The sequence below is a fragment of the Moschus berezovskii genome, chromosome 4 (genome assembly GCF_049115385.1).
Source record: "Moschus berezovskii isolate FMDL1 chromosome 4, NW_MosBer_1.0, whole genome shotgun sequence".
NCBI lineage: Eukaryota > Metazoa > Chordata > Mammalia > Artiodactyla > Moschidae > Moschus > Moschus berezovskii.
The window spans coordinates 38,677,770-38,702,251 of record NC_142463.1 but is presented as its reverse complement, the minus strand read 5'-3'; the positions used below and the strand labels follow the sequence as shown (position 1 = coordinate 38,702,251).

Below are 24,482 nucleotides of genomic sequence, written 5' to 3'. Positions count from 1 at the left end.
GTTCATTGGGTTGCAAAGAGTTGGACACGACTGAGCGACTGAACTGAACAGAAACTCCTCCTTCCATCTGAATATCTCCCATTGGGGTGGGGTTGACTTTGCATTCCTGCCTCCAGGTGCTTCTCTATCTTCATCTCTCACCCCCCTCCTCCTGATGTGCATCCATTTACTTCAACACCAAAATGCTCCAACTCCATTTTTCAAACCTTGTCTATGATCCACGCAACCTTCTTTCTGTTTGTTCCACTTCCTCACTTTAAATCCTTTGGGAGTCTGGTAAAGTCTATGGACCCATTCTCAATAAAATATTTTTAAACAGAAATGAAACGTACATAGTTATCAGGGGAATAGTTATTAAAATATTTTAAAATTTGTGATATAATCGATTTGCATCTTTATCAATACACTAAGTCCTAGCAGCAAGCCCTAACTGTAATTTCAAAGCAGTATAAATATTTCAAGATAACCATATCAACAATGATCATGAAAGAATGTATGATTTCTATTAGTGACAAAGTGCTGGGTACTGCTGATATTACTATATGTTTTTGCCTACATTCTTAGTGGAAGAAAATGCCGTTTTAGTTAGATGATAGTGAAAATAAAGATGTAATTTTTTTTCACATCCAAGTTCACAGACCCTTGAATTCTACTCATGGGTTCATCAGGTTAAGAACCTCTACATTAAATGACTGACCTTTCCTCAGCCCCATTTAAATTTACTAATTTCACCCATAGACTATAGAATTAATCAACGTAAAACAGTCTCGAAGGGTAGGGCTTGAGAAATCGTATTCCAATTTTAAATCTTCATATTTTAGTGTTAGAACTAAATCCCAGTTCTTCCGACTCTATACCCGTTTTTTCTTCCATCATAGCATCCTTCCACCTGTGGCTCTCTCCCAGGCACCTACCTCACTCACATGTGCTCAGTCGTGTCCGGCTCTTAGCGACCCCATGGACTGCAGCCCACCAGGCCCTTGTCCACGGGATTCTCCAGGCAAGAATACGGGAGTGGGTTGCCATTTCCTACTCAAAGGCATCTAACTGCTTACATGTAAATTTCAGCATGACCCTCAAGACCTTCAGGAATAGAGCTTTGACATGTTTCATTCTGATCACTTACTCTTCTATCCACATCACTGCAGCATGTTCATTATCATCATCCCCTTACTAGATGCCACTAGTGCTCCCTGGTTAGTACAGCAACCAAAACCGGCCGCATGTACCTCAAACATACCTCAGGGGATTTGTGCTGTTTCCTTATTAGCCCCAGTACTTACTTTGTCCCTGCCTATATATATATCAGACTTTCAGGGCTCACCTCAAATGCTGCCTCTTCCATAAAGATGTTCCTAATCTCCATAACCAGTTGTGAGTGCTCTTATGAAACAAAATACAATTCTATGTTAGAGAATTTCTATTTTAAGTCTTCTCTTCCTCTACAAAATGTGGCCATTTCTTTGTGTGTATTTCCCCCACCCTCAGGTAAATTTCTAAGCTTCCTGACAGAAGAAATGTCACTTTTATTTACCTCAAAGTATTCTGCAGAGCCTGACACTCAATACGGGAATGGAATTAAGAAGTTTTAGGTTTTTTTTTTTCTTTTTTTCTTTTCTAACTCTTGGTCTTCAATGCCAGTTTAAAAAAAGGTATACTCTTAAAGCCTTTCCAAATCTTTAAGACAGATGAATGAAATCTTGACAATAGTTTCAAAGGTTAACACTTACTGAGTACTCACTATGTGTTTTTGCATGTTTCCTCTCCACTTAATCCTCACAATAGCCCAATGTGATAGTTCCTATTATTCATATTTTATAGATGAAATTAAATTATTTGCTCAAGGCCATGTAGCTAGTAGGGCTTCCCAGGTGGCGCTAGTGGCAAAGAACCCACTTGCCAATACAAAAGATGCAAGAGACACAGGTTCGAACCCTGGGTCAGGAAGATCCCCTGGAAAAGGGCATGGCAACCCACTCCAGTATTCTTGCCTGGAGAATCCCATGGACAGAGGAGCCTGGTGGGCTCCAGTCCACAGGGTTGCAAAACGTCAGACACAACTGAAGCGACTTAGCACACACACATGTAGCTAGTAAGTGCTAAAGTCTCAATTTGAGGACAGCCAGTCTGACTCTAGTTTAACCCGTTCATTAGTGCCATCTCCACGGTGTACCACTGGAGCTCAACAGAGAAATTAAGTATCTGCTTTTCCCTAAATATAAGGATTCATAATTTTTTCCAAACTAGTAGTATTAAGCGAATATGTAAAGTCTAACTTTTGAAACACCTGTTCTTAAGTTAGACTTTGGAACATCAGCTGACAAAGAAGCACTATGAGCTCTGAGCTGATGCTGTGTGGCAGTTAATATCATGATCTTTGTGTAGCAACTTACACAATATTAGAGTTTAATATTCCATTTCCCCTTATTTTGTAAACATGACAGGAAAATACAAAAATGAAAGTGCACATGGTAAGCAATGTAGGTGTCAAATTGCATGTAATTAATATATAAATAATCATCACTGTTGCTTAGTTGCTAAGTCAGTGGGTCAGCTTTAGGAACCAGTCACAAGACACAGGTAGGACTACAATGCAAGTCAGAGAAACGACGTCACTGCACAAATAAAAAGTTGAAAGACCGGTAAGTGGTGGCTCTCTCCATCAAATAGAATGCAGTTAAATTTTAAAAATAAGTATCAAAATTCAACTTATTAAACACAAAAAAGAAAATAATATAGACAAGTGAAGTTGAGGTACCATAAGTGTAGGTGGATTTTTTTCTATGACATCTACTTAAAGTTTCTTGGAAATAATTGATGTGTGCCTGCACGTGTGCTCAGTTGCCCAGTCATATCCAACTCTTTGCAACCCCATGGATTGTAGCCCACCAGGCTCCTCTGTCCATGGGATTCTCCTAGCAAGAATATTGGAGTGCATTGCCATTCCCTTTCCTAGAGGATCTTCCTGACCCAGATATCTCTCCATTAAAACGTTGATAACTAATGAGAGTCCTAACTGTGGACTCTCCTGATTTGTGCCATTATGAGATCATCCAAGTCTCAGGACTGCTTAATTGTCTCTGTAATCCCAGGTCTAATTCCCCATCTTAGGCTCAATTTAATACAACTTAATAGATCAAAACAGTGCTGCATAAATTAGCAAGTAGTATGTAGATAATAGAGCTTCCCATGTGGCTCAGCGGTAAAGAATCCACTTGCCAATGTAGGAGCCACAGAAGACACAGGTTTGATCCCTGAGTCAGGAAGATCCCCTGGAGTAGGAAATAGCAATCCACTCCAGTATTCTTGCTGGGATAATCCCATGGACAGAGGAGTCTGGCAGGCTACAGTCCACAGGGTTGCCAAGAGTCAGACACGACTGAGCATGCAGGCATGTGTGTGGATGTTAGCTACAAGAATGCCACACTGTACAATTCCAGGAAGTGCCATTCACTAGTTGTGCAATATGGAAGCCACATATCTACCCTTTGGTATCAGTATTTATTTTCTTCCAATGTCTATACCAAACTTTAAATCATCCCAGCACCAGCCTTCAAGCCTTTTTATTTCATACTTTTTTACCTGTATGTTTGGTATGGTGTATTTGCCTAGACACACTAACTTGCCATCAATAATTCATCCTTTCAATTATCAGACTTCTATTGGACTTATTTTCCTTTGTTTACCTTTCTTGCTTATTACTTCTTTAAAAACCCATGAATTCCCAATTCTTATAATATTATCTGAGTATAAAATATAACTATGTATTATATTTATACTTATTTTTTAATAACTTAAATGAAAGATAATTCTGTAGAATTTATTGTGATTCATTCTTGAATGACACCAGTATCTAATGACTATTGACTTAAAATAGGGGAAGACAGAGCTTCTCAATTTCTGGAGGAATTGGTTAGAGGGTGGCACAATAATTTTTCTACCTAACACAAATAGGTATTCTCCACTTTTAGCATATTTTTCTTACTGTGAGAGGAAAGGTGAAATTTTATAGTAGTTGTGAATGTTTTGGGCCATTGCTTGCCCCCAATAATGTTGAGGAGGACTGTAACAAAGAAAGAGAAGAAAATGCTAATTCAAAAATGTGTCTATAGTACTGACTCTAAATATATTTTCCAAAGTTTACAGGCAAAGAGGAAGTCTTTTGTATAATCATGAAAATCACACAAAAATGCTAAAGATTTCTAAACCGACCTAAGATTCAAACTATAAAATGATAGAAAATTTAAATTTTAGCATCAATTTGTTGTTGTTCAGTCGCTCAATCATGTCTGACTCTGTGACCCCCAGGGACTGCAGCAAGCCAGGCTTCCCAGTTCTTCACTATTTCCCAGAGTTTGCCCAAACTTATATCCATTGAGTTGGTGATGCCATCCAACCATCTCATCCTCTGCTGCCCCCTTCTCCTCCTCCTTTCAATCTTCCCCAACATCAGGGTTTTCTCCAATGAGTTGGCTGTTCGCATAAGGTGGCCAAAGTATTGGTGCTCCAGCTTCAGCATCAGTCCTTCCAATGACTATTCAGGGTTGATTTACTTTAGGATTTACTGGATTTGATCTCCAGGATGTTTCCAATTTTTCCTGGTTTGATGTTTGAACTTTTCAATTTGGTACCTCAAGATATTCAGTTTAAATGTTGAACAATATAGTACTATTAAAGTATGATCGATTGACAATACTGAGGCTATAATAAATATCACTGGCTAAGTATTTATTTTCCTAAAATTTTTTGAGACTTTGCTCTTTTTTTATAGAAAATAATAATCCATTACCCTTTCTAAGAAATTGCCTCTATCAATATATTCTAGATATCTTGCTTCTATTTCACTATTAAATTCTCAGTATCCCCCTTATCTTGTGTCTATTTCAATAGAAGTTCATATAGTGATTTAATATTTTTAAAGCATTTTTTCATTATCTGTTCTTCCTACTGTGTCCCATTTTTGGAAAAAAATCCTTCACAGTGTTTTTATGACTGTGGATGAAAATAGTCAAGACACAGATGTACAATGCAAGCTACTGAAAGTGAACTGTGATAAACCATGAAAATAAAACTTTCTTCTAGTAGCAAAGAAATCAGTGGAGAAAAGGAAAAGAAAAAAATACTGAATTAGTATGATTTTACCAGAAATACAGCACTTTCTGGCATGGAGTAATAGAAAGTAACTAGAGAAAGAGGAAGAGTGAAAAGGTTGGCTTGAAGCTCAACATTCAGAAAACAAAGATCATGGCATCTCGTCCCATCACTTCATGGGAAATAGATGGAAAAACAGTGGAAACAGTGTCAGACTTTGTTTTTTTGGGCTCCAAAATCACTGCAGATGCTGATTGCAGCCATGAAATTAAAAGACGCTTGCTCCTTGGAAGGAAAGTTATGACCAACCTTGATAGTATATTAAAAAGCAGAGACATTACTTTGCCAACAAAGGTCCGTCTAGTCAAGGCAATGGTTTTTCCCGTGGTCATGTATGGATGTGAGAGTTGGACTGTGAAGAAAGCTGATCGCCGAAGAATCGATGCTTTTGAACTGTGGTGTTGGAGAAGACTCTTGAGAGTCCCTTATACTGCAAGGAGATCCAACCAGTCCATTCTAAAGGAGATCAATCCTGGATGTTCATTGGAGGGACTGATGCTAAAGCTGAAACTCCAATACTTTGGCCACCTCATGAGACGAGTTGACTCACTGGAAAAGACTCTGATGCTGGGAAAGGTTGGGGGCGGGAGGAGAAGGGGACGACGGAGAATGAGATGGCTGGATGGCATCGCCGACTCTGTGGACATGAGTTTGAGTGTACTCCGGGAGTTGGTGATGGACAGGGAGGCCTGGCGTGCTGTGATTCATGGGGTCGCGGAGAGTCGGACACGACTGAGCGACTGAACTGAACTGAACTGAACTGAGAGATCTCTAAAAAAATAGAGATTTCTAACTTAAAATTAGACAGACTATACAGATAAGTTATTTTACTCTTTGTCTCCACTCTTCTAAAAATAAGAGGAAATTGACATATGCATATTTTAGATATGTTTGTCCTTCAGTTCAGTCGCTCAGTCGTGTCCAACTCTTTGCGACCCCATGAATCACAGCACGCCAGGCCTCCCTGTCCATCACCAGCTCCCTGAGTTCACTCAAACTCATGTCCATCGAGTTGGTGATGCCATCCAGCCATCTCATTCTCTGTTGTCCCCGTCTCCTCCCACCCCCAATCCCTCCTAGCATCAGACTCTTTTCCAGTGAGTCAACTCATCGCATGAGGTGGCCAAAGTATCGGAGTTTCAGCTTTAGCATCAGTCCTTCCAATAAACACCCAGGACTGATCTCCTCTAGAATGGACTGGTTGGATCTCCTTGCAGTCCAAGGGACTCTCAAGAGTCTTCTCCAGCACCACAGTTCAAAGGTATCAATTCTTTGGCGATCAGCAACTCTCACATCCATACATGACCACGGGAAAAACCATAGCCTTGACTAGACGGACCTTTGTTGGCAAAGTAATGTCTCTGCTTTTAACATGCTATCTAGGTTGGTCATAACTTTCCTTGTTTGTCCTTAGACAATGCTAAACCCTCAGGTTAATGGGCTTCCCTGGTAGCTCAGCTGGTAAAGAATCCGCCTGCAATGCAGGAGACTCCGGTTTGATTCCTGGGTCCAGAAGTTCTCCTGGAGAAGGGATAGGCTACCCACTCCAGTACTCCTGGGCTTCCCTAGTGGCTCAGCTGGTAAAGAATCTGCCTGCAAGGCAGAAGACCTGGGTTCAATCCCTGGGTCTGGAAGTTCCCCTGAAGGAGGGTATGGCAAACCACCCCAATATTCTTGCCTGGAGAATCCCCATGGGGTCCCAAAGAGTTGGACATGACTGAAGCGACTAAGCACACAGGTTAACAGAACAGAAAAGTGACCTAAATTTTAATTCTCTGAAGTTGTCTTCTCACTAATACAAATTTAATGGGGTTGGTTTAATGTAAAAACAGAGAAATGGATACCTCAGGGAAATTCTTTTGGGTAGACTTACACTATAAAGGATCTTTCCATTCAGCCATTCAACAAATGATGACTCTCAAGATTGCCTGTTGCCAGTTAATACACTGACAAAAGGGGATTCAAAGTGTCAAATTTTATGAAGAAGAGAGTAAAGAAACCTTCACCACCAAAAAGTCACATCAAATATTTTAAAAATTCATTTCTGAAATGTTAATGGTAAAATCTAGTATCTTAATGTTGAGGTCCAAATGGAGGATCCTTCTATCATAATTCTAACAGAACACCCATCTTAGAATTTTGTCCTTTTTTACTTTCCTTTTATTCCAGGCTGAAAGAGATCATCGAATAGCTTTATTGACTGAGTTTACTGGCTGTCAGAACTTGAAATGAAATCTGTGTTCAAAGTCTGAAACATCTATTCTAACAATGTAGTCTTGTTGCTGCCTTTCCAATAAAAGATTAGCACAACTTTTGGCTGGTCCTTGGCTGAAGCTGATTTTTTATTATTAATAAGTAAGACATATCCATCAGTCTATCTCTCAAATGCCATGAACGCATGCGTTCATTCATACATATTCGTTGAATGCTTTTTATGCATATATTATTCTGATAATTGCTGATCCTAACCATTTATTCTCAGACATGGGGATGATTGTGTTTTAAGATCTGTCTTGTCTGTGCAATATTCTGAGTATCCTCAATATAATTCAATGTAATGGAAGTTTCTGCCTCCTCTCACCTCAATTTTGTCCAGGTGTAATTTTGTCTCATTCCAATTCCTACTTAAAAATGATCCCCAAATATGCTGTGACAGTAACAGAATGCTACCCTCTAATTCTAAGCTTGTATATAGTTCTTATAAGAGAACACTCACAATCAGTTCTGATTCATTTGAAGATACCGTGTTCTTACCTGATGTGTTTATTATATTGATAGAATCCTGTGACTACTGCAGGTACGTAGGAATAACAAACTGCAATACTTTAGATGAAGGAACTGTAGTGTATAAAATTGTGTATAAAGCTGCATTGTATAAAATTGGGTGTACCACTGACTTCTTGTACCTATACTACTTTTGCATACTAGGAAAATCAGTGCTAGACTTAACTTGTCCGGATTTCATCTAGGATAAAGGAAAATTTTAGATTTCCGACTGCTTTTTCAATTCAGTAACTATCTTCACTGGGAAATACCAAACGTGACCTCTCTCACCGGTCACAGCAAAGTGATCTACCGGCCCGCCCTCTATTTCAGTTCAGCATGCAGCTCTAAACCTAACAAACAGGCTTCCTGATGGAAGAAAAAACAATGAGTTTAAACGATACAGAATTTTATGTCTTTATGAGTCACCTTTTCACACTAAAACATGGAAGCTTCATAAAATAAGTTAATATTTTGCTTTCAAAGCAACAATATTTACCTTCATTATAAATAAACAGGATTCATTTGAGACAATGATTTTTCAAGTGAGAGGATTAAAATAATCCCATTAAAACCAAAACAAAGGCATGACATGTTCTCATATCTTTATTAAAGTACTTACTTTATAAACCTGACTCAATAGTAACTCATATTTTTATTATTACAAATTTGCCTTTAAGTAATAGATAATACACTTAAGGCAGATTTACCTTATAGATGGTCTCAGTTCTAAACACCACTACACTGATTTATACAAATAGCAAAAATCACATAGAAGAACATCTAATGATAGCTTTCTTGGTACTTATCTTTAGATTTCAAAACTGTATGATAAGTCAAGTTTCCATAAATTTCATTTTTGAGATAGGAAACAAACAATTTTGCCTTTATCTGCTTTGATTAGATGTAGTTATTATTAATAATATAATCTTTAAATCTGTGGAGAAATCAATACTTTACCTTTATTCCTCAGAGAAGGATAACAGCAGGCAAAATAAGGAACCATTATAGAATCATACAGTTAAGTATTACCTTAACTCAAAATTCTCATATAGTTGTATCATGCTGCTAAGTCACTTCAGTCGTGTCCGACTCTGTGTGACCCCATAGACGGAAGCCCACCAGGCTCCCCTGTCCCTGGGATTCTCCCGGCAAGAACACTGGAGTGGGTTGCCATTTCCCTCTCCAATGTGTGGAAGTGGAAAGTGAAAAGTGAAAGTGAAGTCGCTCAGTCGTGTCCGACCCTTAGCGACCCCACGGACTGCAGCCTACCAGGCTCCTCCATCCATGGGATTTTCTAGGCAATAGTACTGGAGTGGCTTGCCATTGCCTTCTCCGAGTTGTATCATATCACAGCTAAAAATTACTATTTAATATATCAAGGTACATCCAAAAGTGTCCTTTGGTTGCATTAATATCAGGGGGCTTAGGCAGCACTTAAGATTCATTCTCTGGTCTTCTGCTGATTAGTATAAACTGAAGCTTTTGAAACTATTGGATGATGCCATTTGGGGGGCCCAATAGCACAAAACCTTCAGGAGAATAGTGGACCCAGGCGGAAGAATCTGAAGACTGGAGGACTTGCAGTTAAGGTAGATTCATCATTAGCAGAACTTCAGGGAAATAGGAATGTGGTCAGAATCACTTAATATTTATTAGAAATCAGGATTCACTAAATCATTTCTCTTTCAGAAAAATATCTTTAAAATGTGTATATTTTCAAATGCTCTTTTGTTTAAAAGAACATATAAAATTAAGATACTGGTGAAAATAAACCAGTTTTAAATGTACTTGTTTCTCTTCATTTTTACACCTTCAAAGGATTTCTTCTCATCAAGCACAAATGTGCTAATTTTTACAGCAAGACAAACTCTTCCGTGCTAAATCTTTTTATTCTTTTCTTTTCATCCTCTGAGAAAAGTTCCTCTTCATTGGTTGTAGTAGATGTAAAATCATAGTCTCTGGAATGACCATTTACAAAAGTAAATAAGGGATATTTCTCCTTAGAAGAAATTTTCAGCATCTGTAACAGAAAGTATAGAAGAATCCCTTATTAGATGCAATAGCGCACAGTAGGACCACATGATGAAATCTAAAGTTCTAGCCCTGAACTGCTCCTGTTAGCTTCTCCCATTTACATTTATCCAGTGCTACTGCTTTACTGTTCTGGCTAAAAGACAAAAGTTGATCAGTACTGACTGTACAGTTTATTTACAGCTAAATACCTACTTCCTCATTAGGATTAGACCATCAAAAATTAAGTATATTATCATTCCTACCCCAAACCCGAAAAGTAAAGTCTTCTGGTCACCTTGTTTGAAGACTTACTAGTGAGTTAAGATTTATCTTCTGTAATAGACACTGAAACAAAACAGTATCACTGATTATGGCAAAATATTGTGAATGAATGTGTAGTACCATAATGAAGAAAAAAAAAATTAAACTAAGTCAAAAAGATCCAATCTAATCTCAATTCTACAAATTCTAGATGTGACTTTTGACAAATCACTCTACCTCATCTATAAAACTGGGCAAACGATATCCAATCTCCTTACCTCAGAGAAAAGTTAGGATGACAAAAAGCAATGAAAAGTTATTTTTTAAAAGAAACAAGTTTTATTTAAAAGACCAAAATAATAAGCTTGGTCTTTTCAGACTTCCATTTTAAAAAATATATTTTTGCAATAATCTAGTCAGTACAAAAACAGTGTTTGTATATACTGCAATAATCCACACTTTACATATTACCTTCTACAGTTATGTTATATAATATGGAAGTAAAATAAGTAACACCTGGAATTTTGTGGGAACACCAACAACCTTTATATAACCTTTGTCAATTTAGGATTCACTGACAAGCCAATAACTCATTCTAAACCATTTAAGTCTTTCTGTTAAACAGTCTATTTAAAAATTAAAACAATTTTAATTTAGAAGTGAATAAAAATATTTGAATGAAGGATGTTTTATAGAAATAAACATTTGTATAAGTAATCAGGGCTTATAAGGATTCTGAAAAATTTATGTGGCTTACAAAGAATGCTGAAAAATATCAATAGTATTTATACATCATTAATCATGATCAATTAAATATAACTTGTTTAAGGATAATTTTAGGAGCAAAAACTAAATTCTTTCAAATGTTGATATTCAAATGAAGGCTCATCAAATTCTTATATATTACATTTACAGATTCTCTTGAAACAAGGCTAAAATAAATATGTAGCCCTAGGATACGATACAATGTTAAATTTAAAATATTTCAATGAGACAATTAATATGAAATACATTTTCTAACAGTGAAAATGAACCATTTAAAAACAATCAAGTACTTAAAAAGTCAGATGTGATGAAAATCTGATCCTATAAATTCATATTGTGCTCCTACTTTTTATTCTCAAATTTAATTTACATTCTAAAAAAATGGGAGAGAGAAGGGCAAAAATGTGGAAATGAAAAAGAGACAGAGGGAGCTGGCATCTGATCAGGCATCTTTCACCTCCAGCCAACAGCTGGAATACAAGCCAAAATTGTTATCATTTTATATTCATTTAATGTCACTTGTTGCTGCTGCTGCTGCTGCTAAGTCACTTCAGTCATGTCCGACTCTGTGTGACCCCATAGACGGAAGCCCACCAGGCTCCCCCGTCCCTAGTCCAGTATCTAATAGGCAGGTATCATTGCATCATTTTTAATTCAACATAGAAGAGCTAACATTATCATCTCTGCATCTTTTCTTTCAAAATCAAGATTTAAGTCATTCAGGTTTATTAGCTGTACATTAACTAAAATTCAAATCTGTGCCCCAAGACAAAATGTTAGAAAGGAACTCCCAGTCCTTTAATTACAAAATGCACCTACTTTTGCAAACCCACTTACAATGTAAGGCCTCATTATACACATTTATTGATTCAGGCTTTGAGAATTATATTTTCTAACTTTTCTAGGTTTACTTTAAACATTTTTAAAGACTAGAAGACGAAAAATAAATAGAAAAAAATGTGGAAATGAAAATTTGGTTTATTTAGATAAGTTTAAATCTTATACCAGAAAAAAACTTGCACACAATGTTTCTGGTGGCTTTATCCATAACTGCCAAAACTTGGAAACAACAAAGATATCCTTCAATAGGTGAATGGATAAACTGTGGTACACCCAGACAGGAGAAAATTACTATATATACTATATACTGTGTGATTCTCTCTATATATACACAGACACACACACGCATTTTTACATACACACACACAATTGAGTTGAGCAATGTTATGTGATAACCCGGAGAAGGCACTGGCAAGCCACGCCAGTATTCTTGCCTAGAAAATCCCATGGATGGAGAAGCCTGGTAGGCTGCAGTCCATGGGGTCGCTAAGGGTCGGACACGACTTAGTGACTTCACTTTCACTTTTCACTTTCACACATTGGAGAAGGAAATGGCAACCCACTCCAGTGTTCTTGCCGGGAGAATCCCAGGGACGGGGGAGCCTGGTGGGCTTCCGTCTATGGGGTCACACAGAGTCGGACACGACTGAAGTGACTTAGCAGCAGCAGCAGCAGCAACAAACATAAACATGATATGATAGGAAGAAGCAAATTTAGGACAAATAAAAATGCCAATGGAGATTTAAATTATCTAGCTTATTCTCATTTTATAAATGGGAAAATTGAGACCCAAAGGATTTAAACTTCTCTTCCAAGATGATATAACAGCAACAGCAAAAAGAGATAAACTGAAAATGAATTACTGAGACACTGCCTTATCAACAAGCCTTTCAAAGTGCCAAGTACCATATCAAGAATTTTTCAGATTTTTTTAAAGAATAATCATTGATTTGAACGTCTATCAGAAGGGAAAAGTTTAGTTTTCTTTTTTATACTATAAAATAGGATGCACTGTCAAAACATTAAGGTCCCTCCATAATGGATAATAAAAATCTACATCAAAAAAATTCCAATTAGGTTACCTATATGACTTGGGGTATTATATCAATTGAGATAATATACAAAATAATGATAATGAAAGTTATTTAATAACTTAGAGAAATAACTATTATATAATGGTAAAGGAAAAACAGCATATAACACTAGATATAAAACTTAATCTCAGTTTTGTTAAAATAATTTTAAACACGTACTTTAAGAAGTCTAGAAGAAAATACAACAAAATATTAACAGTTATCTCTGAATGAAAGACTTAATGGTGATTTTTTTATACTTTTATCTTCCAAAATTTCTAATATGTATTTCTTATACAGTGAGGAGAAAACCAAGTTTGTTTGTTTGTTTAATTTAAGCTAAGTGGATTTACTGGAGAAGGCAATGGCAACCCACTCCAGTACTCTTGCCTGGAAAATCCCATGGACAGAGGAGCCTGGTAGGCTGTAGTCCACGGGGTCGCTAAGAGTCGGACACGACTGAGAGACTTCACTTTCACTTTTCACTTTCATGCATTGGAGAAGGAAATGGCAACCCACTCCAGTGTTTCTGCCTGGAGAATCCCAGGGACAGGGGAGCCTGGTGGGCTGCTGTCTATGGGGTCACACAGAGTCGGACATGACTGAAGCGATTTAGCAGCAGCAACTGAATTTACTATCCCACAGCTATATTTCTAAAGCAGTTCAGTAGTTTACTCAACAATAACTTTAAAACAGGCAAGTCTTCTGTCCTAGTTTAATAAGACAGCTAAAGATACACTGAAGAGGCTTTATTGTCAAAAAGGCAAATCATAAATGTCTTTTTAAGTCCATCTAGTCAAGGCTACGGTTTTTCCAGTGGTCATGTATGGATGTGAGAGTTGGACTGTGAAGAAAGCTGATTGCCGAAGAATTGATGCTTTTGAACTGTGGTGTTGGAGAAGACTCTTGAAAGTCCCTTGGACTGCAAGGAGATCCAACCAGTCCATTCTAAAGGAGATCAGTCCTGGGTGTTCATTGGAAGGACTGATGCTAAAGCTGAAACTGCAATACTTTGGCCACCTCATGCGAAGAGTTGACTCACTGGAAAAGATTCTGATGCTGGGAAGGATTGGGTGCGGGAGGAGACGGGGACAACAGAGAATGAGATGGCTGGATGGCATCACCAGCTCGATGGACATGAGTCTGAGTGAACTCTGGGAGTTGGTGATGGACAGGGAGGCCTGGCGTGCTCTGATTCATGGGGTCGCAAAGAGTCGGACACGACTGAGTGACTGAACTGAATGCATAATTCTGTGTATACAACCATGTTTAGTAACATGTGTAAGTGTACAATACAGTGTGGTATATAGCAATGCACAATATGAAATAAAAAGTACACATGGACAAATATATATCATTGGACTGAAGTAAGTTAAATGTGCATGTGATGATAATTCCATTCTGTCCCCTCACTACTCAATCTTAAATCCCTGTAGTTGAACTTTTAGCCCTTACTATGTTCAGTCACTCAGTCGTGTCTGACTCTTTGCAACCCCATGAACTGCAGCCTGCCAGGCTCCTCTGTCCATGGGGATCCCCAAGGCAAGAATACTGGAGTGGGTTGCCATGTCCTCCTCCAGGGGATCTTCCCAATCCAGGGATCAAACCCAGGTCTCCCACACTGCAGGTAGATTCTTTACCATCTGAGCCACCAGGAACTAACCATCTACATACAAGAAAATAAAGACTTATATTAGAAAAATCAAATAAATACATGTACTCTAATATACCCAGCTGAGTGAAGAATATAAAAGTTGAGGGATTAAGTGACAGTCTAAAATACTAAACCAAAGGGACCTCAGCATTCTTCACTTCCTGCTCTGGGAGCACAGAGAGGCAACATACATTCTACAGAGAGATGGTAGATTTTTTCTCTGAAATAATAAAACAACCCTAGAAAAAAGATTACCACTTAATAATATTTGGGGGTCATCTAGTAAAAAGTAAGGCTCATCACCTGATCACCTTAGTATGAAGGTCACCAGCTAAAAAGCCATACTTCAACACAGGGAACATCTACTCAGCTCTTTAGCGCCCACTTTCAAGTATAAACAGACACAGAAAATCACCAGTCATTTGGAGGAAAGCATCAAATGGAAAATTGGAAGATTAAAACAAAAAATATAAAACCAAACAAACAAAAAAGGATCTGAAAGGAAGGGAACATAAAAAGCAAAGGAAATGGAGGAAAATTTCAAAATCACTATAATTAATTTCCTTGGGGGAGAAAAGGAGATAATACACCCATTAAAAAATGCAAGAATGCTATGAAGAATGAGTAACAGAAAAATATAAATAACTCCTAGAAATGTAAATATCAAGATTGAAATTTGAGAACAAAAGGATTAAACGATGGAGAAAATCTCCTAATACAAAAAAATAAAGACAAGGAAAATAAAAGGAAAAAAGTACAGGAAAATCAGAAGACAATTCAGAGGGTCCAACAACCATATAATAAAAATTCCAGAAAGAAAGAATGAAGTAAACAAAAGATAGGAAATAATGTTATATCTACTTAAAACAATTTTTTTTCTCAGACTGGAAGGAAATAAGACTCAAGGAAAAGGAATAAACCAGGACACATAATGAAGTTTCAGAATACTAGGGATAATTAGTAATAGCTAACACATTATACAGTACCTACTGAGTACTAATCTAGTAATCATTTAATCTTCATAATGATGCTACTGAGAGAGGTAGCTATTATTATTTTCATTCCATGAGAAAATTGATGCACAGAGAGGTTAACCAGTGAGGCCAGAGGTATACAGTCATGAGATGGTGGACTCAGGATTCAAATCTGAAAACTTTCAGAGAAAAAAAAATGTTTACATTCAGAGGAAAATAATCCACAGTGACATTAAGCTTCTCAACAGCAACAATGGACTCTAGAAGGGAGCAGAGCAATGTCTCTAATGTTTGGTGGGGCAGGAGGCAGGGGATTACTCCATTCTAGAATTCTATATAATATCAAATTATCAATAAATGAAAAGATGAAGATGGTCAGACATGCAAGGATTCAAAAACTTTATCATCTACTCATACTTTTTTTTGAAAGGTACTAGAAACTACGCTTCAGCAAAGTGAAAGTGAAAGTCGCCCAGTCGTGTACAACTCTTTGTGACCCCATGGACTGTATAGTCCATGGAATTTTCCAGGGCAGAATACTGGGGTGGGTAGCCTTTCCCTTCTCCAGGAGATCTTCCCAACCCAGGGATCGAACCCAGATCTCCCACATTGCAGGCGGACTCTTTACCAGCTGAGCCACAAGGGAAGCCCAAGAATACTGGAGTGGATAGCCTATCCCTTCTTTAGCAGATCTTCCCAACCCAGGAATCAAACCGAGGTCTCCTGCATTGCAGGCGGATTATTTACCAAATGAGCTATGAGGGAAGCCCATGCTTCAGTAAAACAAGGGATTAAACTAAATAAAGATTCAGAAGATAGAGGATCCAATGCAGAAAGGCAGCATTAGAAAGTTCCAAACAGACAATTCTGCATCAAGTATAGAGAAGAAAGAAGACTGGAGCCAAGAGAAAACTGAGAGAAAAAAAGTCTCCAAAACAAAGAAGGAAAGAAGAAAATGATATATTTTCTTACATTTATATTCATGAAAAATTTGCTGCTAGATACTTGACAGATATGAGTAAAAAAAGAAATATCAGTCAGTATGGGATTCCCAGGTGGCTCAGTGGTAAAAAATTCATCTACAATGCAGGAGACATGAGTTCAATCCCTGGACCAGGAACATCCCCTGGAGAAGGAAATGGCAACCCACTTCAGAATTCTTGCCTGGGAATCCCACGGACAGAGGAGCCTGGTGGGCTACAGCCCATGGGGTCACAAAGAGTCGGTCATGATTTAGTGACTAAACAACAACAAACAACAACTCAGGAGGTGCAAAGGAAATAAAAAGGGGAGAGGTAGTATTTACTCCAAGACAATAAAATTTAGAGAAAAAAGAAATGTGATCATAGTATACCATGTGATTAGTGAACAACATTATGTTGTTGCTGCTGTTGTTTGGTCCGTGGCTCAGTCAGTAAAGAGTCTGACTGCAATGCAGGAGACCTGGGTTCAATCCCTGGGTCAGGAAGATTCCCTGGAGAAGGAAACAGCAACCTTCTCCAGTATTTCTGCCTGGAGAATTTCATGGACAGAGGACCCCAGTGGCTACAGTCAATGGGGTCAGAAAGAGTCAGATACGATTGAGTGACTAACACTTTCATTTTCACAGTAGTCAGAAGAGAATGTAGGAATTGCACAATTATTCAAGAGTATGGGGCATCATGCTGGTAACTTACTCTCAAACAGCTCAGAAAAAAAATATTTGTATTATATTTAAACTTTTCTATAAGGATACAATTATTCCAATTTTTAATAAAGACAAAATAAAATGTATTAAACAAGAACTGAGTGAATTTATCATCAGCAAATAGCACAAAAGAAACAGTAAAGGAATTGTTCAGAAAGAAGTAAAATGATCCCAGAGGGAAATAAATACAGGAAAGATTGAAGTGCATCACAAAGGATAACACTGACTATTTAAAAAATAACACCTTGTGGAATTTAAAATATGTATAGGGTTAAATTATGTAACAATAAAACACAAAAACAGGCTTCAAGGAAATAAATATTACGAGACACTTCCCTGTAGCTCAAACGGTAAAGAATCTGCTTGCAATGCAGAAGACCAGGATTCGATCCCTGGGTCGAGAAGATCCTCTGGAGAAGGGAACGGAAATCCACTTTAGTACTCTTGCTTGGAGAATTCCATGGACAGAGGAGCCTCATGGGCTACAGTTCATGGGGTCGTAAAGAGTCGGACACGACTGAGCGACTAACACACACAGTTCTTCACAGGCCACAACCACCAGGGTACTACATAGAGAGGAGACTGAAAACTACCCTGTCTTCCTGTAAAAAGGCCTATTTACTTAACTAGAGCTTCATCCCAAGGGACAGGCTTTAGTAACCCACAAATATACAGGCAAAGGAGGCACTCCCAGGGAAATTAGGCAGGGAGATACCATCCCTGAGCACTCCTGTAGCCTCACTACAGTTCAGCAAGACTCCCCATGATGGAGTTTAGACATGGTCAAGAGCCCCACTTTTTGTAACTGTCATCCAGGGGACACCATCAAATCTCCTGGTCTGGAGTCCAGCAGTTACTGACTATGGCCCTACAAAACTGCATCAGTTCAGTCGCTCAATTATGTCTGACTCTTTGCAACCCCATGGACTGCAGCACATCAGGCTTCCCTGTCCATCACCAACTCCCGGAGCTTGCTCAAATACATGTCCATCAAATCGGTGATGCCATCCAACCATCTCATTCTCTGTTGTCCCTTTCTCCTTCTGCCTTCAATCTTTCCCAGCATCAGGGTCCTTTCAAATGAGTCAGTTTTTCATATCAGGTGGCCAAAGTATTGGAGTCTCAGCTTCAGCATCAGTCCTTCCAATGAATATTCAGGACTGATTTCCTTTAGGATTGACTGGTTGGATCTCCTTGCTGTCCAAGGGACTCTCAATAGTCTTCTCCAAAGCCACAATTCAAAAGCATCAATTCTTCGGCACTCAGCTTTCTTTATAGTCTGACTCTCACATCTATGCATGAACACTGGAAAAACCATAGCTTTGACTAGACAGACCTTTGTTGGCAAAGTGATGTCTCTGCTTTTTAATATGCTGTCTAGGTTGGCCATAACTTTTCTTTCAAGGAGCAAGCATCTTTTAATTTCATGGCTGCAGTCACCATCTGCAGTGATTTTGGAGCCCAAAAGAATAAAGTCTGTCACTGTTTCCACTGTTTCCCCATCTATTTGCCATTAGGTGATGGGACCGGATGCCATGATCTTAGTTTTCTGAATGTTAAGTTTTAAGCCAACTTTTTCACTCTCCTCTTTCACTTTCATCAAGAGACTCTTTACTTCTTCTTTGCTTTCTGCCATAATGGTGGTGTCACCTGTGCATCTGAGGTTACTGATATTGATCCCCTCAATCTGGATTCCAACTTGTGCTTCATCCAGGCTGGCAATTCACATGATGTACTCTGTATATAAGTTAAATAAGCAGGGTGACAGTATACAGCCTTGATGTACTCCCTTCCCAATTTGGAATCAGTCTGTTGTTCCATATCCAGTTCTAACTGTTGTTTCTTGACCAGCATACAGATTTCAGGAGGCAGATCAGGTGGTCTGGCATTTCCATCTCTTTAAAAATTTTTCATAGTTTGTTGTGATCCACACAGGCAAAGGCTTTGGCATAATCAATAAAACAAAAGTAGATATTTTTCTGGAAGTCTCTTGCTTTTTCAATGATCCAATGGATGTTGGCAATTTGATCTCAGGTTCCTTTGCCTTTTCTAAATCCAGCTTGAACATCTGGAAGTTCACGGTTCATGTATTGTTGAAGCCTGGCTTGGAGGACTTTGAGCATTACTCTGCTAGCATGTGAGATGAGTGCAATTGTGCAGTAGTTTGAACATTCTTTGGCATTGCCTTTCTTTGGGATTGGAATGAAAACTGACCTTTTCCAGTTCTGGGGCCATTGCTGAGTTTTACAAATTTGCTGGCACACTGAGTGCAGCACTTTCACAGCATCATCTTTCAGGATTTGAAATAGCTCAACTGGAATTCCATCACCTCCACTGGCTTTGTTCGTAGTGATGCTTCCTAAGGCCCACGTGACTTCATATTCCAGATGTCTGACTCTAGGTGAGTGATCACACCATCATGGTTATCTGGGTCATGAAGATCTTTTTTGGACAGTCCTTCTGTGTATTCTTGCCACCTCTTCTTAATATGTCTGCTTCTGTTAGGTCCATACCATTTCTGTCCTTTATTGAGCCCATCTTTGCATGAAATGCTCCCCTGGTACTGCTAATTTTCTTGAAGAGGTCTCCAGTCATTCCCAGTCTATGGTTTTCCTCCATTTCTTTGCATTGGTCCCTGAGGAAGGCTTTCTTGTCTCTCGTGCTATTCGTTGAAACTTTACATTCAAATGGGCACATCTTTTCTTTTCTCCTTTGCCTTTAGCTTCTCTTCTTTTCTCAGTTATTTGCAAGGCCTCCTCAGACAACCATTTTGCCTTTTTGCATTTCTTTTTCTTGGGGATGGTCTTGATCACTGCCTCCTATACAATGTCATGAACCTCTGTCCATAGTTCCTTAGGCTCTCTATCAGATCTAAACCCTTGAATCCATGTGTCACTACTACTGTATAATCGTAACAGATTTGATTTAGGTCATACCTGAATGGTCTAGTGGTTTTCCCCACTTTCTTCAATTTAAGTCTGAATTTGGCAATAAGGAGTTCATGATCTGATCCAGAGTCAGCTCCTGCTCTTGTTTCTGCTGACTGTATAGAGCTTCTCCATCTTTGGCTGCAAAGAATACAATCAAACTGATTTCGTTATCAACCACCTGGTGATGTCCATGTGCAGAGTCTCAGAGTCTTTCTTGTGTTGTTGGAAGAGGGTGTTTGCTATGACCAGTGTGTTCTTTCAGCAAAACTCTGTTAGCCTTTGACCTGCTTCATTTTGTACCTCAAGGTCAAATTTGCCTGTTACTCTTAGGTATCTCTTGACTTCCTACTTTTGCATTCCAGTCCCCTATAATGAAAAGGACACCTTTTTGGGTGTTAGTTCTAGAAGGTCTTGTAGGTCTTCACAGAAGCTTCAGCTTCTTCAGCATTACTGGTCGGGGCATAGACTTGGATTACTGTGATACTGAATGGTTTGCCTTGGAAACGAACAGATATTCTGTTGTTTTTGAGACTGAATCCAAGAACTGCATTTTGGATTCTTTTGTTGACGATGATGGAGCCTCCATTTCTTCTAAGCGATTATTGCCCATAGTAGTAGATATAACAGTCATCTGAGTTAAATTTACCCATTTCAGTCCATTTTTGTTCACTGATTACTAAAATGTTGATGTTCACTCCTGCCATCTCGTTTGACCACTTCCAGTCTGTTTTGACTCATGGCCCTACCATTCTAGGTTCCTATGCAATATTGCTCTTCATAGCATCGGACTTTACTTCCATCACCAGTCACATCCATAACTGGGTGTTTTTGCTTTGGCTCCATCTCTTCATTCTTTCTGGAGTTGTTTCTCCACTTATCTCCAGTAGCATATGGGGTACCAACTGACCTGGGGAGTTCATCTTTCAGTGTCTTATCTTTTTGCCTTTTCATACCATTCATGGGGTTCTCAAGGCAAGAATATTGAAGTGGTTTGCCATTCCCTTCTCCAGAGGACCTCGTTTTGTCAGAACTCTCCACCATGACCCGCATGTCAGGTGGCCCTACACAGCATGGCTTAGTTTCACTGAGTTAGACAAAGCTGTGGTCCATGTGATCAGTTTGGGGTTAGTTTTCTGTGATTGTGGTTTTCATTCTGTCTGCCCTCTGACGGATAAGGATAAGAGGCTTATGGAAGCTTCCTGATGGGAGAGACTGATCCCTGAGAAAGAAGCAGTGTCCCCACAAGAGACTGACCCAGACTTGCCTGTGAGTGTCCAGGAGTCTCCAGCGGAGGTATGGGTCGGCGGTGGACTGCTGAAGGGTGGGGGGCACTGAGTGCAGCAGTGCGTGCATGGGGCCTCTTGAAGGAGGTCGCCGTTATCTTCATTACCTCCACTATAGTTTGGCCTCAGCTCAAGCAACAGGGAGGGAACACAGCCCTGCCCATGAACAGAAAACTGGATTAAAGATTTACTGAGCATGGCCCCAGCATCAGAACAAGACCCAGATCCAAAACTGCTTATTTTAAAAGCTACTGACCAGGCACCCAGTCAGCCTGAAATTAGGTGTTAAATGAGGTTCTTCCCCTTCAAACACTGACAGGTCTCAGTATGCTCTCAACAACACAGGTATATCAAGAATAAACCAGGTGGTACTCCAAAAAGAGTCAGGATGGGTAAGCACCCTTAGTCCTGCCCTGGTGCACAGCAGTCAAAGCACAAGATGGCTAGGCAAACCCCCCAGCCCCACCATACCCACGTGGCAGCTGACCCACAAAAGGGCCAGGCAAGTGCCTTGAACCCCACCCACCCCTCACAAATACAAAACTTTAACCAAGCCTTACCTACACCATGAGTTTGGGTGAACTCCGGGAGTTGGTGATGGACAGGGGGGCCTGGTGTGCTGCAATTCATGGAGTCGCAAAGAGTCGGACACAGTTGAGCGACTGAACTGAACTGAACTACATACATCATGTAGACATTGAGCCACAACTGGGGTAGGCAAGCAGTTTAAGTTCTGTCCTCCCTGCACAATGGCCAAGTCACAATCAGGCCAGGCAGGGGCCTTGAGCCCAACCCTCCCCACACAGCAGTCTCAGTCCTATCACAGCTGGTAGGCACACAGCCAACACAAAGGACTCCCATAGAGTACCTGCCACTGGTGACCATGGGAGACTGCATTTCTGAGCCACATGATACAGCTCCTATATAAGATCACTCCTTAAGACAGAGGCAGCCATTGTAGCTAAAATATATAGACAGACAAGACAGGCAAAAGGAGGAGACACAGGAATATGTTCCAAACCAAAGAACAAAGCAAATCCCTCCCCCAAAACCTTAATTAATCAGAAATAAGCAACCTATCTGATAAAGAGTTCAAAACAATGATTATAAAGATCCTATGATCTCAGAAGAAGAATGGATGAGCAAAATGAGAATTTCAAAAAAAGACAGAAAATATAAGAAAGTACCAAACAGAAGTTGCAACAACTGAAATACAGTAGAGGGGTTCAACAGCAGAATGACTTTAAAATAGAAACACAAATCTAGAAGACAATGCAATGGAAAACATCCAGACAGAGTGGCAATATGAAAAAATAATTAAAAGAAGACAGGATCTCTTAAGGGACCTTTGGGACAATATCAAGCAGAATACTGTTTCGATTATAGGGATCCCAGAAGGAGAAGACAGAGAGAAAGGACCAAAAAGTTATTTGAATAATATCCGAAAATTTCCGTAATTGGGGAAAGGACACAGATACCCAGGTCTAAGAAGCCCAGAGAATTCCAAATAATTTTTTTTTTCCACCAGAACATCACTTTATTGTTAATCTGTCATCAACAATGTAAAACTCTAATAGGTACTCTATCCTGGTTTTTAAACAGGTAAAAGATTACATTGGATTAGCTACTTTCTATGAAGAAAACTCCAGAGAATTCCAAATAAGATGGACCCAAAGGAAAACATACCAGCCAGATTATAATGGTAAAAGTTAAGGATAAAAAGAGAATCTTAAAAGCAGAAAGAGAATGGCAACTTATTTTGTACCAGGGAAACCCCATAATGCTAAGAGCAGATTTTCAGTGGAAACTTCACAGGCCAGGAAAAGAGTGTTATGACATATTCAAAGTGCATAGAGGAAAAAACTGCCAACCAAGAATTCTCTACCAAGCAAACTTATCATTCAAAATTGAAGGACAGATTAAGAGTTTTTACAAATAAATAAAGCTAAAAGAGTTATCACCACTAAAACGCTGCAAAAAAATACTAAATGGACTTCTCTAAGTTAAAAGGAAAAGCACTAATTAATAAGAAAGCATATAAAAGTAAAAATCTCAGTGGAAAAGGTAAATAAATGATAAAGGCAGTAAATCAGTCACTTATAAAGCAAGTACAAATGGTGAAAGACAAAAGCAGTACAAAAACTTTAAAAATGTAATAATTAGTCAAGGGATACATAAAATAAAAAGATGTAAAATATGTCAGCAAAAATATCAAACATGGAGTCAAAATGAATGTGTTCAAAATTAAGTTACTATCAACTTAAAAGAGATTGCTATATACACAGAATGTTATATGTGAATCTCACAGTAAGCACAAAGGAAAAACTTAAAGTAACTATACAAAAGAAAGTGAGAAAGGAATGCAAATACATATGCTGCCTACAAGACACTCACTTCAAATCTAAAGACACTGATTGAAGTGAAGAGATGGAAAAAGATATACCATGAAAACAGAAACAAAAAAGCTAGGATAGCAATACTTAGACAAATTAAACTTTAAAACAAAAACTATTAACAAAACACAAAGAAGGGCATTATAACAATAAAAGGGTCAATCCTGTAAGAAGATATAACATTTTGTAAACATTTAAGCACCAACATGGCGTGTGCACACTCAGTCTCTTTGTGACCCCATGGACAGTAGCCCACCAGGCTTCTCTGTCCAAGGGATTATCCAGGCAAGAATACAGGAGTGGGTCCATTTCACCCTCCAGGGATCTTCCCAAATCAGGGATTGAACCCATTTCTGAGTCTCCTGCATTGGCAGGTGGATTCCTTACCAATGAGCCACCTGGGAAGCCCATGCACCCAACATAGGAGCACGAAAATATATAAAGCAAATATTAACATATATAAAGGAAGAAATAGACAGCCATACAACAATAGTAGGGGACTTTCACACTCCACTTATATCAAAGGACAGATCATCCAGACAGAAAAATCAACAAAGAAACATCAGCCTTAAATGACACATTAGACCAGATGGACTCAATATAAATATATACAGGACATTCCAGTCAGAAACAGCAGATCACTCATTCTTTTCAAATGCACATGGAACATTCTATAAGATAGATCACATGTG

General features: G+C 38.8%; 1 protein-coding gene across 7 annotated transcripts in view; it reads right to left on the bottom strand.

The window, feature by feature from the left end:
• Positions 1–8,504: 8,504 nt before the first annotated feature.
• ATG4C (autophagy related 4C cysteine peptidase) overlaps positions 8,505–24,482 on the bottom strand; it is a 103,203-nt gene continuing 87,225 nt past the window's right edge. For 5 of the 7 annotated variants that reach the window (XR_016037190.1, XR_016037191.1, XR_016037189.1 and 2 more), the window contains exons 11-13: positions 21,958–22,139; positions 21,379–21,553; positions 9,802–9,937 (exon numbers count right to left, since the gene is read on the bottom strand). Coding sequence is in view for 2 of the 7 variants with exons in the window: in XM_055402075.2 (XP_055258050.1) it covers positions 9,770–9,937 (168 nt within the window). In the remaining 5 variants the exon portion in view is untranslated. Of the gene's footprint in view, positions 9,938–21,378; positions 21,554–21,957; positions 22,140–24,482 lie in introns of all 7 variants that reach the window. The other 2 variants (XM_055402075.2, XM_055402076.2) reach the window with 1 other exon arrangement.